At 45.6% G+C, this 16,435-nt stretch overlaps 1 protein-coding gene across 1 annotated transcript in view; it reads left to right on the plus strand.

Annotated features, from left to right (window-relative positions):
• Window positions 1-2,606: 2,606 nt before the first annotated feature.
• LOC149347225 (uncharacterized) overlaps window positions 2,607-16,435 on the plus strand; it is a 30,690-nt gene continuing 16,861 nt past the window's right edge. Inside the window, exons 1-5 of the mRNA XM_089541526.1 lie at window positions 2,607-2,694; window positions 3,485-3,534; window positions 6,998-7,036; window positions 9,699-9,734; window positions 14,665-14,758. Coding sequence (XP_089397652.1) covers window positions 2,607-2,694; window positions 3,485-3,534; window positions 6,998-7,036; window positions 9,699-9,734; window positions 14,665-14,758 — 307 coding nt within the window. The remainder of the gene's footprint in view (window positions 2,695-3,484; window positions 3,535-6,997; window positions 7,037-9,698; window positions 9,735-14,664; window positions 14,759-16,435) is intronic.

Genomic DNA, 16,435 nt, shown 5'->3' on the forward strand with positions numbered 1-16,435 from the left:
TTATGTTTTCTTTGAGAAATCAGGTTAATGCCCATGTACGCGTCATTAGTCCTTTCGGCTTTTCATTCATAGAGCGCAGGAAATCCTCATAGAACTCCTGGTGCAGTGGTGCAGCGGTTAAGCGATGAGCCGCTCACCCGGCATGTGCCTGTTTCAGACACAGCCACCGGTGGTACTATAGACCGTGTTTGCACTCCCCGAGCAACCTCTCGCGATTAGTCACCTTCCACTGTGAGCAGCTTGCTCGCAGTCCGGAGGGCAGGTTGTGGTAACGCAGCAAGGTCATGTTGCTAAGGTTGCCCAACTAGGTTGCTTCTGTGGGAATGTTTCGTCGATTCTTCACTCATAGTCAACGGCATCGACGACGACTCCGGTTTTGCTAGGGCACTTAACTTTTAACGCTGTCGCGTAAAAATGCCTTGCATATCCGTTCCCCGCTTCACATGCCCGCGCAAAGCACTTGCCCTCCTATGGTTTCTTCCAAGGCTGCGACTAACACGAGTTTGTTCTGGCTGCTGTAGTGATTTTAAATCAGGTAGCACTAACGCAGGGCAAATTATTTTTCATCTCATCTCATGGCATAGGTTCAGTTGTTTGCTACGGATGAGAAAAATGTGCAGCTTTCAGCTTGTACGAATTTGACGCAGCAGGTGGAAAATCCTCTTTTAGTTTTACAGCGCCACGTGCTGCAGCCACGTTATCAGTCTGTGGCAGGGATCCTCTCAGGAGGGTTAAAAATGGATGCCTGTGTATGTCAACAGTAGTTTGGCCGCCGTATGCCACGTGGGGATCCAAAGAGAGATAACATTCCAGAGTCCTACCCCAACTGCTCAGTGCAATGGCTGAAAAACAGCGCCGAAGTTTATTTTGGGAGTTAGGCTGCAGCTTTAGTCCGATCATTCACCCTCGAAAGCAGAGCGGACCGTTTAGGCATGTTTTGGAGTCATGCAGGTGTGCGCTGGCTGAAGGACTCCACGATTTGGTTCAGGTGGTGTGGCAGTGCCGTCGCCTCAAAAGCCGTAAATCCTGGTGCACTTTCACGGCGCACCTACCTGTTATAAAGGCACCTGGGTCCACGGGCAAGCAAAAGCAGCTGGTAGCCTCTGCTGTAGCGCTACACCCCTTCTACCAGGCGCCCCTCACCGTTCCCTGGCAATATGCGTTCCTCTGTGACGTTGGCGCTTTTGGTCTTGCTCGGCTTCCTTTCGAACGGATGCGAGGGTAAGCATCATTTTCATTCATACTCGTCCGCCTATGATGTCTGCTTTCGCAAACTATGCAATCGCAATCTCCTATGAATCGCAATCTGCGATCCATGCTTCCCGCGTTCCACACGGTTAAAGGGGCGGCAAGATATGTAGTTCAATAGATAATTGGAAAAAGGTCAGACAGAGGGCGAGTGGTTAGTATATTCAGTCCCTTAAACTGGTTTGGTTGGCTATTTTAGGTTAAGGGAACGAGGATAATTTGAGAACTTTTTTTCACCTATGTAGTTTCTCCCAAGGCAGCGCCTAATTCCGTAAGCTTTGAAGCATAACCTGAAAAAAATTGCTATCACTGGAGCGAAATATAGTACTTCAATAAGTTTTCGCATTTATTATGTATTTCAGACCTATATTTCTTTGCAACAGTTTTCGACTTTAGCGCAACTTAGACTACCTACGCGTTCACACGAGCTGTTGGTAACCCATAGCGTTAGGAAACCCAATTTGTATGCTCCGATTTCTAATTCGACACAGGCCGAATGAAACAATTTAAGGAAACGGGAATTAATGAACTGGAAAAAATTTATTATCGGCTTGAGTAACAAGTGGATTCGTTGATCATGCTAGGTGGCTGTCATTGGAGACTGGCAGCGACCCACTTGGTCTCTTGTCGCCACCTGTACTTGTTTCCAGTGCGGAGCTGAGTAGCCAGGTCGTCCACTGGCCCGGGTGCCCGAGCCTCTGAAGCGATACTGGAATCTGTCGGACAGTCCCAGAAGACGTGGTCTATAGTGGCTTTGCCGCCCGCATTTTTGCTGCACTCCGCTTTAGATATATCCGAGTACACCATGGCTGAGGACAGCGGGGATAGGGAGTGTTTTGTTCAGAGTTGTCTCCGCAGTACTGCTTTTTCATGCGGTGGTGGGATGATTAGCCTGTCTAGCCTGTAATGCTGAGTGATTTCGCGATAGGTCATTAAAGCCGTCTCCTATGAATTATTTTGAGTTAACTACAGGCAATAATAAATTCACTCCAACATGAAAACAGAAAACGTTAAAAAATCGCGCAGGATTCAGCGTTCTCACGGAACATGAAAATTAGGTACGTTAGTACTACGATTTTATTTTCGGTTTCGGTGGTTTCGGTTTCAATAGAGTTGACACTTACTTAACTTCAACCCTAAGGTTATGATTCGGTAGCGAGAGTGTGTTGATGCCCATATATGCGAATACCCATAGCTGTCTGACAGTCCCATGCCACTCCCGGCGCAGTGGTTAAGCATCGGTGGGGGCTTGTGCGACCCAGGTTTCCCTTCCCAAGCAGCGTCTCGCTACCAATAATTATTTTAACTGCCACCTGCCACGGTGGGCAGTTCGCTCAGAATCCGATGGGCACGTCGTGATGACGTCACAGTGCCATCTGAGCTTGGTAGCCTACCTATGGAAGCGTTTCCACGACCCGGAAGGCGGACAGACGGACATAATTGCAGGCAATGGCTAAGCGGCGGAGTGTAAGGTCTTGCGCTAAAGCGCTAAAACAAAAATGGGCAGCATAAATTAGGACGAAGTGAATGACCGAACCGAAGACCCAGTTCTGCAAAAATTAGCGGAGGAAAATGGTCCTAACTGCTTTCCCCTCTCTAGGCGGCAATAGGGAATATCGATACCAGCGCGTAAAAATAATGGAGCTTTCTGCATGTTGTTTGTTGGAACTTTTTGTCACTTGAAGGAGTTCTTCCTTAAATGAAAATAGAAAATTTATGAGATGAAAACAATAGCGACGACAGTTTTGCCTTTCTTGCGCCTAAATGCATCGCACCAGCATATATCTGTGCTAAATAACTTACGGGGTATATATCGTATTACCACCGAGAAATGAGTAGCTTTCAAATTAGCATAACGCAGCGCTATACACACACACTTATACATGTATAGAACGGCGTACAAAAGGTATATATTGCCACGGACCTGGCTCGAGCTACCTGCGCACTAAGCCGTGACGAGGACGAAGTGGTCGCGTTCGCGTGAGGCGTGCTCGAGCTGGCTCTGTTCTGGGCGATTAAAACCTCGGCCGTTCTGCGGTCCCCCTCTACGTCTACGACTGTGCTCCGTCTGGCCTTCTGGCCTGTGACAATATAAAGCAGCAGTACCACAGAGAAAATTTACTTGAAACGTGACTAGTGTACGTAACAACCATTATCATTAAGAAATTAGGAGTAACTCAAGATAGTGATTCCATCAGGAGCTCAACTTTATCATGACTGAATTTATCTTTTGTAGCCTCAACCTGTGGGAACCTCAGCTTGCCAAATTTTCTTGACATTGGCAAGGTAAGTCCAGTTCAAATGAGACTCGACGTTTGCTCTACAACTCATGAAACGAGGTGGAAATTTTCTGGTTTGAATGTTGACTTGTTTGTCATGTAAGGTTATTCTTAAAACATTTATGCTATGGGGAAACCCCGAGCAAGATCTTCCGATGCATGTGGATTTGCTTGCAATGTTTGTGGGTTAAAGTTAAGTGAAATAAATGAATAAAACTAAATGAAATGAGTATCGCCGTGACAGAAATTCAAGTCTATGGTGGCGCGAACAGTTCATCTTCACTGGACACTGCGCGAGGACGGTATGTGATCGTTTTTTTTTTCAACATGTCATTTACTATACGAGCTTATGCATGCATAGAAGGAGCTATACAGAATATGTCCGCTACGGCGATTGCCTAGTCGCCTAGCTGCGTAGCCGATCACCCCTCATATTAAACTGCAAAACACTCTCATGATGTGCTTTGCACATCCTCTTATTCACTAACTAATACTGCTCTCAAACTAATATTCGCGTTCGAGCTATGTGGAGGTAGTGACAGAGTGATACACGCAGCATGGGATGTTGTGGCAAACGGTGCGGCGGAAGCACGGGACTAGAGCAACACGCGTTAGCGTTGACAACATTGCTACAGAAAAGCGACCAGAAGCATAGCCCACCCGGCTTACAATAAGTAAAATGCCATTGTCGACGAAAAAGTTGAAGACAAGCAACAGGCTGCCTGGGTCAGTGGACACATCAGTAGCGCTTTCAGGCACGTCGCGGCGGCGCCACCTGCCAAAGAAAACGCTCCTTTCGCTTTGGTGGTTAGCAATGCTAAGCCGCCAGGCAATTTTTGTAGCGAAAGCTACATTGGCCAAGAACTTGCGATTTCGCTGCGGCGTTGCTCCGAGGAGGCAGAGAGACCGACCTTGAGCCGTTGCCTAGCAACCGCCACAGCTGGCGGACGCCGCGCGCTCGCCTCGCCATCTGGCATGACGTCACACCGCGCGCCTTGTCGCGGAACCTCCGTCGCCGTTTGGTATGACGTCACACCGCTTGTCTCGTCATTGCGCTCGCCTCCGTTCGCTTGGCATGCCTGCTTTCGCTACGTATATCCTGGCATAGCTGAGCTAGGCCACTGCCAATTAGTTCGCAGCATTTAGCTGCGAAAATTTACTGACAAGAGCAAGCAAAAGAAAAGTGCATTAAGCCAAGAGAAAAGTGGCACATGGCGCAATATCTGCACATGGCGCAATATCTGCCTCCCCCTTTCCTTTGAACACATTCCATAGAGCCCCAACTAACAGCCGTTCAGCAGCACAGGGAAGATTTCTGGTTCCTACATGTCGCAATGACTATGGCCAGCGCCGCTTCGAGTATGAAGGGGTAAAAACTTGGAATAAAATCCCCTGTGCAGTCTTTGCAACGTCTAATCCTTATATTTCACTGAAGACCTTTTTTTTTGTCACAAATAATTACCTGATTTACAATGCAAATCGCTTTGTGATTGTTTCTTATTATTCTCTGTAGTGTCTATGTTGGGTTTGCCATTTATATGTCATTGAATAATCACTTCTAAGGCAACTGCGTTTATTTTGTATAAAGAATGCTGTTCCTGCCTTCATGTTTTTTTGCACACTCTTCTATTTTTTTTGTAGTGAGCCCTCTTGTATTTCTGTAATTTGAACCCTCTTGCTTGTACGCTTTGCATTTTTCCAGCATTCTTATGTGTATTATTTTGGCATGCATGTAGAAAGCATTTGTCCGCACTAATATCTTTGCTTTTATTGCATGGATCCATAACTAGCCTTTGGCTAAGGATCCAGACAGTGATGTTATGTACTGTGCTGAAGAAATGATAATTAAAAGAATTGAATTGAATTGAATCGAACTATGATTCATAGATTCTTTGTGGAACTTTCAGTCAAGAGTACGTGACCGCCTGCCTGTATGGAGATCGGTTGCACTCGTCTTGCGAAGCGCTGTTCGAGAGAACAGAATTGTAGCGTACAGAAAGCTTCCTGCCGCTTCATCAAGACTGAAGCTAACAATGGCAGCTGTCGGCTTGTCCGCAACGTAATGCAGTGCATTTCTTGATGATTAGCAATGATGATTAGCAATCTTGTTGATAAGTTGCTTCATGGTTTAGCTCACGCCCAACTGTTTAATCTATGAACATGTTTCAAAGCTATCCCAGAGTACATCACTAGCTGGCGTGCTCATCAAAAGATACTAAGGGAATCGCTCTCTTCCGGCAGAACATGTTCGGGGGAAGTGTTGTCAACTTTGTAGCGCTGCTAGAGAGAAGTAGAAAAATTGCGCAACTTTTCTGACTGTATTTCTGGAAATACATATGGCCTCCGAAAACTTATGCTCACCCCGAAGCCCTGTCTACGTAATCCCGGTATAGTTGCCGCCCAAAACGCCCTGTTATTGCATTACGATATCCACTCTTGCAGTCTTTAAAAGAAGAAACAAGGTTAGAAGGTTAACTTCTCAGCTGATTGCTGAAACATTTCGGCTCTCCTCAAGACCAACAGGCTTAAGAAGATGAAGACAAGAGCTGTAATTGAAGTTGACAGATATACAGGCTAAGGGTGGCTATAAGTGCTGCCCTATACGGCCAAGAATGAAATCTCGTTGGCTTGCTACTTTTGGCAAGGAACGTACGTTGATCTCAATGCGCCTGAACATTGCCTGCGGTTCATGTCAGACAATTAATTCCTTTCATATGGAATAGAAAACTCCGCCCTGCATTTGGACCTGTGTGGTTCACTGTAGCGGCTGATTTAGCAGAAAAAGTAAATATTGATAACCATGGAAAACAAGCGTCAGAACTAAAACTACGGGTAAGTGATATCGCCCTTAGTGGTTTTTGATGATGAGGTAGTAAGTAGAGTTTTATTTGCGAAAGCAATAGTACTCCCAAGAACGGCCTTTCGCTTAGCGGCGGCCACTTGACACGTTTGACCTTTAGAATGACCCCTGACGTCATATCATGCCTAGTGACGTCATAGCGTGACGTCATACCAGGAGCGAGAGACGGGCTACCAACTCGGCTCGTCGGGTAACGGCGGCCGCTTGACACGGTGCGCCGCGCTCCTCCCGCTAGAGGCGCTAGTGACGTTATGGCGTGACGTCATACCAGGAGCTAGAGCCGGGCTACCAACTCGGCTCGTCGGGTAACGGCGGCCGCTTGGCACGGCGCACAGCGCTCTTCCCACTAGAGGTGCTGCATATGCAGTATAAAACATCTGTTTTCGCAACCTACCAGGCTTAACCAAAGCTAAGCCCCCGCCATTTTTTTCCGTTTCTTGTTCTCGTTGTATACTGAGTAATTTGCACGTGCACTTTTTTAGGATGTCGTTAAGCCCTGCTAAGTACTGCTGCTCACGGGGAACTCTGTGCATATGAATTGTGATCAGTGTTTATGGTGCGGCATTCACTTCATTTACATTTCCTGTTTGCGTATACTTTGAAATTCTAGTGTCTGAAGAAATCTGGAGACCTTTGCAGCGCCAACACGGTAAGCGATTACTTGCCGCAGTACTTGAACATTGCGTGTGAGCTATCACCCGGCACCTACTGCTCGGCAATAAAAAATATTCGTTTTTGTTCGTTCAGAAATACTGCTAGCTAGAGTAAGAGAGGCCTTTGGCAGAAGTGGGCGTCGCATAAAAAAACAAAATAATGTAAGCTTACAAGGACACAATATAAAAATGCAGTAACATAACGTCAAAGAACAACAAACACTCTTGAACAATACAACGACTAAAATAATGATGTTTGCATGTTGAATGTTGGTTGGCAGAGGTGAATTAATGTAGCGTGGTTTATTATCCTTGCGTTAAAGCAAAGAAATTAACAGAAAGCAACTCACGGAATGTCCCTTTTTTTACGCCATGGAAAAATAGGACTGGCAGAGAGGCCGCCGTTGTTGACTCAAAGTGTTTTTAGATTTTTATTATTTATTGTTGCAACCGGCTTGTACTGACCGCGCATGGGGGTAATGAAAAAATAGTGCAATCAAGAACACCATAACTGACGCATTTAAACCCCGTATTCTGAACGCATCATGGAGCACACGTGAATGTGCTTTTCCACTAAAGTGTCATTTTTTAAACAGGACAGCTGAGCCCCTCTCTTGTTTCCCATTAATATTTCCTGGTTTCGATCTCAAAGCGCATGCTTGAGTCTGCATCGTTCCAACAGAATTCTCCTAGAAGGTTTAACGCGCAAATTTTCAGTGCGTTCTGTTAAAAAAAAATCGGCGTGGTTATAACCTAACAAGCATGTAATCCGATCATTATAGTTCTCAAATAGTGGCAAGGAGGATTGTTGTATTATGGTTACAAGAGTTTACTAGAAATAAATATTTTCATGTTCGTTCCTTTGTAAAGAGCGGAGCCATTCATACTGCCCCGAAAAATAATTAAGGCGGCTTAATATACTCTATCATATCGCAGAATAGAAAAAGAAAGCATGAAGGTAATGCTCAAGAATTTATAAAATGCATACGGTAGGTATGCACGGTCCCGACTGCCACCTAGTTCTTACCTCATCAGGCGAGTACTGTTACTCGTTGCTTATCTAAGCTTGGAAGACAAGAGACGTTCATGTGCTGGCGTTCTTCGTACTCTCCCTGTCGATACCGAAGAAGCTGTGTGAGAGGTACTTTTGGCTGTTAGTTGTTTCTACTTGAAACTCTTTCTCAACCCTGTGATAGAAAGCTGAAAATGCAAATAATTTTTACTTCGGCTCGGAGGACTTCACGAGTTCCTAGCATCCTTTCAGAAATGGCCTTTCGAAGACATTTATGAAAGGAAGGTAAAATTGTCAGCTTCCAGGGATGTAGGGTGCCTGCGTAAAGATCGCTTAACGTAAAACAGCTTAACATCTCAGTGCGGTAGCCTTTCAGCGGCAGTAGGGATGTGGAATTTTGCCCATTTATTTCTTGCACCTGCCTCTTTTTCGAAGTTCTCTAACCCTCACACATTCAGAAATCATTACGACTTAGCTAAAGTTAAACTGTACAATCTATTTCTTAATAGGCCTTCCAGATTTTTACATTCTTATAATCTCTAGGACAGGAATGATGGGATCCTTGAAGTTCTTAACTTTTGTAGCGATAGCTACACTGCCGCCGCGGTGGCTCAGCGGTTATGGTGCTCGGCTGCTGACCCGAAAGACGCGGGTTCGATCCCGGCCGCGGCGGCTGGAATTTCTTTGGAGGAGAAATTCTAGAGGCCCGTGTACTGTGCGATGTCAGTGCACGTTAAAGAACCCCAGGTGGTCGAAATTTCCGGAGCCCTCCACTACGGCGTCTCTCATAGCCTTAGTCGCTTTGGGACGTTAAACCCCATAATCCAATCCAATCCGATAGCTACACTACGCCAGCCGCTTCGAATCTTCAGCATGGTCGCACTTTCGCCGTGGTTGTACCTCGGCCTTGGTCGCATTGACCTTGAGCCGTTGCCTAGCAACCACGCAACTGGCGGACGTCGCCGCTCGGCGCGCCATCTGGCATGAGGTCACTGCACCGTTGCGCTCGTCGTGGAGCAGACGCCGCTCGCCTCACCAGTTGTGCGCATGCGTAGTAGAGGGAGACGGGGTGTCGCAGCGTGTGTGTGTATATATATATATATATATATATACACACACACACACACACACACACACGGTTCGGCGTAGCGAGAGGCGAGCCGCTATTGAGAGCGATGAGTCGGCTAGACTGAAAAAAGCCAGACTTCGGCGTCACAACGAAACAAGGAGGAGACAGCATGCCAAAGAGAGTGTCAAATGTATCGATAAGCGTCGTAATGACGACACGGCTAGGCGAGCTCACTTAGCCCCCGACAGTGCATCCGCGACGGTCGAAGACGACGTGCTGAGTTCGGCGTCTCTGAAAAAAGCCAGGAAGAAGCTACAACCACTGCTTAACCATGTGTCTTTCTCCAAGCATAGACGGAGATTAGCCAAGTAAATCATCAGTAGCATTACATAGCTTAACCACAGCGAAGCCTGAGCGTAGTCATGGCCTGTAGCTCTCGCTAGCTACCAGGTTGAACCACCGCTGTACCACAGCCAATTTTTATTCAATTTTCTAATGCCTGGCTCAGACAGCCTTAAAAACATGACCCATTAGATATATTCTTCATAACCTTTTTGTTTTCTTAACCTCTTTGCAGGAAGGTGTGGTGGAATTTGTAGCTGACCTCGAACGGGTAAGGCAAGACCTTAAACTACATGCACATCAAGCTTCTTGGTAATTTGATAGTTGGTTGCTTCGACGGAGGCCGCGATGAGTTTTGCGTCAAGCATGGCGGATGGACCAGTTTACTTAAGTGTGACGGCGCTGACCAGGGCTATTCGTGTGTTCAAACCGCCAATAGCTAACGGATGAGCGCTAATAGCCTTAAGGTATAAAGCAACCCAATCTTTGACTACACTGAAAGCACTCTCATGGCAACACTGGACGTCCGATAAGATGGGCTTATTTCGCATCGATCACTCCGTAGTACGCGCTTTCTTAGGCTATGCACGCATGGTGTGCGGGTCTGCGATGTCACCATGCCTTAAAAGACTGGAGACTAGATCCAATATAAAACCAGGTTAGCGCCCATGAACTGGTGCATACAGAACCCCCCCCCTCCCCCCCCGTGTATAGTATTTAAGTAAAGAAAACTGAACCACCCCTCACATGAAGGAGAAGTATGCTTACCTGCGCATACAAACTGAAAATAAGGTCACTAGCAACACATCTGTGTTAGCCAGTAGTTACTAAGTGTTCATCCAAACATTCTTTACCAAAAAACTGCAAGAAGTCAGACCACTCCTTCTCCGCTTTGAAGAGTGCCAAGAAATAAGCATACTCGACACAGTTACCGATGTTGCCCGGAGACCGGTACCGCTGCCACTTGGTTACAATTTTCCTCCTGGATGCGATTTTATATTGACGCAGTTTCACAAGAAGCATACCCCACAGGAACATCTACAGAAAATGTTTTTCCTGTAAGCCAATAATGTGAGACTTACACAGATTTCTAGAGAGACACGGGGCTCTAAAACAGCCCTCTACGTTGGCAGTGCGGTACTACACGAGAAATGCGAGAAGATAGTCAAGCAGCCTCGGTATGCTTCTATCTTCAGAGCAGAATGTTACGCCATAGCTGTACCTACAGAGAAAATAAAGAAGCAAAAAACACTGAAAACAGTGTTATGTACACTGACTGCCTCAGCGTAGTTACTATTGCAGCGATAAACTTTAGAAATGCCGTTCAACCTTATAGGAGACAACACATAACGCAAAAAAGGTGATACACAATGACGTACGTACAATAATGTTCTGCTGGGTCGCTAGTGACGTCGGAATCAGGGGGAACGAGGACGCTGATGCATGGGCCGCACGTGCCCGTAATGAAAAAGTAAAACGAGAAGACATAGCTCATAAAGTCTACATGTGGTCTGTACAAAATAAACGGGGAGATAAATGGAAGGCTTCATGGGACAAGGAAGTTAACAACAAGCTGCAAAGTCCCGTCCTTCGTGAGTGGAACACCTGGAGGCACCAGGAACGTTTTGTAGAAGTTGTTTTATGTCGTCACCACATTGCACACACAACTTCCTGCTGACAAAACAAGAGAAGCCTGTTTGCAAAAAATGTGGAGATGGCTTACAGTTAATCATATTGTATTCTCATGCGCGAAAATCGAGAAACTAAGAAAAAAGTACATTACTCAATTTTATGATGAATGCATTTTCTTCCACCCAACACTGCTCCTGGGTGATAATGCAAATGGCAACATGTGTTCTGTTTTTAACTTTTAAGGCTGAGGTCTTTATTTGATTTGTTGGGAGCATCCGAATATTTTCCCTGCCAAAAATGATCAAGTCACCCTGAGGAGGTTATCCGACATTCTTCAAAGCTAGTACTATCAGCCATTTTGTAAAATTTTGCCATTGCCATCGCTAGGTAGTACAAGTAACTTTTTGGGCCATCTGCATCACAGTTCTTTTGGACATTTGTGCAAAATTTCAGAGGAAACAATTTTCATATACCTTGAGCATGGCGCATGGTAGTCTTAGACGCTTATGCGCCACTATGCTTAATAAGGTTCACAGATGGGTTAGTGGGGCTTATGCTGACAACTACGCTTCGCCATATCGCATGTACGATTCACCCCAGATTTGCAGCCAATGTGTTGTCAGCCTTCAGCGTGCTGTGTACGCACGTTCTGTCAGCGTTTAGAGAGAAGGCATTGCCGCCAGGAACACAGTGCCAGCTACAAAATGTTACGCTATAGCACCGTACAGCATCTCATTTTCGTTTGAGAAGTGAGAAGGGAAGTCCCAAAAGTTGTGCTTATACAACAAGTTTTGCGGACCGAAAAGTTCAACAGTGATGATGAGCCGGCATGGTCTCTGGACTTTCTCAGTCTCTGGAAATTCTGTGGACTTTCAGATGCCTGCAAGATCTCTGGGCTTTCTCTGTCTCTGGAATTTCTGTGGACTTTCAGATGCCTCATTTTCATGCGGTAGGGTAAGAGTGGTCGTCTCGCCTGACCCCCCCCCCCTCCCCCGATGATCGGTGTTACGAAATTTGTTGAGCGGTCGAGAGAGATCACGCGAACTCGTGACGTCACCACAACCTGCCCATCGGCTTGTGAGTAACCTATCAAACATCAGAAAAAAAAAAATGCGGCATATGGAAACGTCGGCGCTGTCACAGCATAGCGGATACCTGCTACTATAGCGGTTGATGTACCGACAGTTGCAAAGAAACTGACTAAAACAAACATAGAAATTGCAGCAGAAACTGCGGCAGATGTGATACCCAATGCCATTCCACTCATGAAGTTATTTAAGAGTCTGCGTAGTTTTTTTTTTCCGACACAGGTCAGCTGTGCTCTGCGTGAAATATGGTGGAAGCTAGGAACGAGCATACCCCCCCTTCAGCAGTTTGAAAGCTAGACTTCATATCCGCTATTTTTCTGGCCGCGCTTTAGATGAGTTTAAAAATATTTCGTCTAGCCTTGACAGCGGACTTTGTTACTACGCAATTCGGTTTTTGTCGGAACAAGTATAAAGAGATTATCCTCATCGAACACTACTGAGGTGCAGGAAGATATTTAAACTGAGTACCACCTTTTTAGGCCCTCGACATAACAGAATACTTATTATCTCGCTATCGATTTGTATAAAACAACCCATATACAATTCCAAAACTTGCACTTATAAGGAAAGTTGTACCATGACATATCCAAACGAACTAAGGAAAGCGACATTTTGAATAATGCTTCCTAGTGGCTTTGGTTTGAACAAGTGTAGTATATTCGAACTTTAGAGCACAGCTCTTATGCACTTGTTTGTGGATTGAGCCGCGTCACCGCCGTCATGGTAACTGGGCCAAACCACAAATAAATATAATGTTGCCGTTACTGGAATTCGAACCCGCGGAGTTGCGAAGCGAACAGCTTTGTTGGGCACTGCACGAGAGCACCTGTCTATCGCCCCATATTTGTAAACAAGGCTCTTATTACACGGAAAATGTGGTATATTTACATGACCTATTTACAGAGGTATTAGGAAACGTCACAAAAGGCACTTCAAAAGACACAGCAACAGAGCACATGACGGGCGGTAAGGCCTTGACCAAGAAAGCGTGCCCCTCCAGTCGGTCTGCTCGCACACTTCCCTCAGTTGAACAATCATAACCAATATGCATTTCCGGTCCATCATTGTAGTTGTACATAAGCAGTGTAGTAGAATCAGGAGAAAAAAGCATATCAATAGGCTCATCAACATGTTGCTTTGCAGTGAGGTATTGAATGGTATTAGAAGTCAAATAAATCCGCCTTTTCAGGGTCCTTTGCAAGAAATTCCAAAACAGCATTGCGTCCTTACAATTCATCAGATGAATGCTCAATTGTTTCACGAACATCCGATAATGCCTCGCGTAAAATACAACACACTCTCGCGTTGTCCAGTTCACGTCCCCGTTTTCATCAACTAATTCTACTGTCGAACTAATATCGTCGCCAGACGTGCCGACTACCAAGCAGTGCAACACAATGAACCTACATAGCCTGAGACACCTAAAGAGCTTCGCTCAAATATTACGTTAGTGAGAATCGCAATCGTTCTTGAAATTTTTTTTCCGAGGCAGATGCACTAATGTACTTCTTCTTGAGATTATTTATCTGAATCACCATTTTTGTACAGCATTTGATGAGGTGCGCATTGAATAATCGGTTTATCCTGCTTGATACGTACACAACCAGATTTGTCATTTAGATTGCAACTGCGTTGTGTTGGCTATGGCTATAGGATAGCCTGAAGGTTCTGAGACCCAAAAAATTACCGGGTGCTTATATCCAATGACCACCATGGTTTTCCGATAGCACCATAATCTCGTCGGGCTCGCCACGTGCGACCTATAATGAGCGCATATGCTCTACACACGAAGTCGAAATTAATTAGTCGTGATTGCTTATGTCGCGAAGTTTAAATTTGCACAGCTCCCACCAAGTCTCCGAAGGCGCCACCGTACCCCCTAAATTTAACGCCGAAATTCTGGCGCAGCTGTACATGTTGGCAGCAGAGTGGTGCTTGCCAAAGCGTGGCGGCGCACATCAACTTGGCGAGCTTCGTCACCTAATAAATAAAGGGCACGATTGTGGAAGTAAGCCTTCAATTACTTCAAATAGGAAAGACCTTGACTGTCTTGCCTCCTCACATATGAAACTTTTTTCTGGTTTACTCTGGACAAGATTTGGCTTTCAACTTTTCTTTTCTTTGAGTTCTTTCTTTGCTCTTTGCCGGTTGCTTCTTGAGATGGCATATGTCTGTCTTGTCAATAAAAAAGGTTTAGTTGTGAAAACCATTTGCGTCGTCGACCCTAGGCGCTTCGGATTTTTGAACTTCCGCCTTTTCTTGCAGTACCAAAAAGAGAGTGATGCATGCGTTTTGTTTTGAATAGGGGCACGGTCACCTAGGAGGACTTAGCCTAAGATGGCCCAGCTGCCTTTATGGTCATTAATGCAATGAGTACGCACTGCACTGTGACCATCCAAAACTACAAGTCGTGATGTTGTTCAAGTGCTTCGCTAAATTCACGCTATTGGAGCTAGTAACTGACGACATTTTCCACTGCAGTGTCTTTTTGATGGAATCGCCACTTTGGACCTCGGGACCCAATTTTACCTGCTTTACAATTTCTTGTTGTATTTCGTGGAAAGAAACGATTTTGGTAAGCACATCGCATACAACGTCCTTTTTTTCGCTTGAGTGCGGCCTAACTGCGTAAAAAAAAAGCATTGTGAAAGCCAACACAGTTTCCCCAGAAATCTACCCAGAAAACGACAACAGCCTCTCTACGTCTCCGCTACATAAGATCCTGCTGGTCTGAAAGAAATTCCCGTGGCTGCCAAGTCCTATTTCATGTTTGGTCTTAAGGCCCATCTCCATGGGCCCATCTGAGGCGTGCGAGCGCAGCGCCTACGCGTACCAGCTTTACGCCGGAGCCGGCGTGCGCATGCGCGAGGCGCAGACGCGCCTCGCTCGCGCCGCGCTCGCGTCGGCGCAGGAAGTGGCTCGTGATTTGCGCTCGGTGTGACCAATCAGTGAACGCAGTTCTCTCGGCATCAAGTACGGCCCTTCGCACCGTTTTCTTCGCTCCGCTAAGTTGGGCGCGAGTACCAGCGACAGGAGGCGACATGCCGTCGAGTTGCGCATGTTTTCCGACACTTGTCGCGTCGCGGCGCTGGGCGCGTAGGCGCCGCGCTCGTACGCCTCGGATGTGTCCATGGAGATGGGCCTTTAGTTCAGAAGCGACGCATATCAGCCACAAATGGTGTCTGCAGATTCTACGTTGCGGCAAAGACCATAAAATATTCAACACAGGTGCCAGCTAACCAAAAACGCCCCTGGGGTGACTTGTGCATATCCAGCACGATCCCTGAAAATGTCCAACAGATGTTCACCTATATTCTATTTGCATTTTTCAGGTGTAATTGGGATCAACTTTAACACAAGTGCAATCCCATTAATGTCTTAATTATGGTTCATGTTAGGCACAAGTGGGGCCTTGGGGATGTTTTTATACGTGCTTTATTTCTTGCACTACACTTACTTATTAACTTTGGCAAGCAAAAATAACATAAGTGCAAACTGTGGGCCTTTGCACGTTGTGTAATCGGAGTGTGCGAATTACACAGTCCCCCATATAAAGGGTTACATAGAAAAAAAGTTGCTGGTTACATGTTTTCTTTCAAATGATGCGTTAGGCATAAATATACGCAGATGACCGCGTGATATTCGCTTGTGGCCGCTGATTAATACATAACTGGATTTCTTCTTGACGGTGTTTCGGTTTCATCAACTCAACGATGGCTGTGGCGTGTAGTTGACGTAAGGTCAAGTAGGGGACAAAATAAACTGCAATATAACTGCTGATACAAAGTTTGTTGTCATTCGAGCGCTTGAAGCAGGCTAGTTTAAATGGTGTAGTGAATTAAATCCACGCATCAGCGTTTATACGGCAGCTTTCCTCGTGACATACGTTACATGAAGGTAAACTACACGTCACACCTGTCGCTCGTTTTGGAAACTGTAACAACTTAAGAGAAGAAACTCAGTTATAAATTATTTAGCGGTCTTAGGATAATACCGCGCGGTTATCCGTGTATTCAATATCTAACGTACCATTCAAAAGGGAAAAAGCACACAACTAAAATAGGTTTCTATCATATTTTATCATAATGCGACCTCAAAGAAAAGAAAATTTTACTCGTAATGTCATAATCTGCAAACCTAAATTGGTGATTTTTTTCATGACACGATGCCTAATTCTGAGATGCATCAAGTTTTTAATCTGCGCGACTAGTACACAAGACAGTGATAAAAAGAAAAAATGCCGGGAGAAAAT

The sequence above is a fragment of the Amblyomma mixtum genome, chromosome 4 (assembly GCF_055824585.1).
Source record: "Amblyomma mixtum isolate Tamu chromosome 4, ASM5582458v1, whole genome shotgun sequence".
Classification (NCBI taxonomy): Eukaryota; Metazoa; Arthropoda; class Arachnida; order Ixodida; family Ixodidae; genus Amblyomma; species Amblyomma mixtum.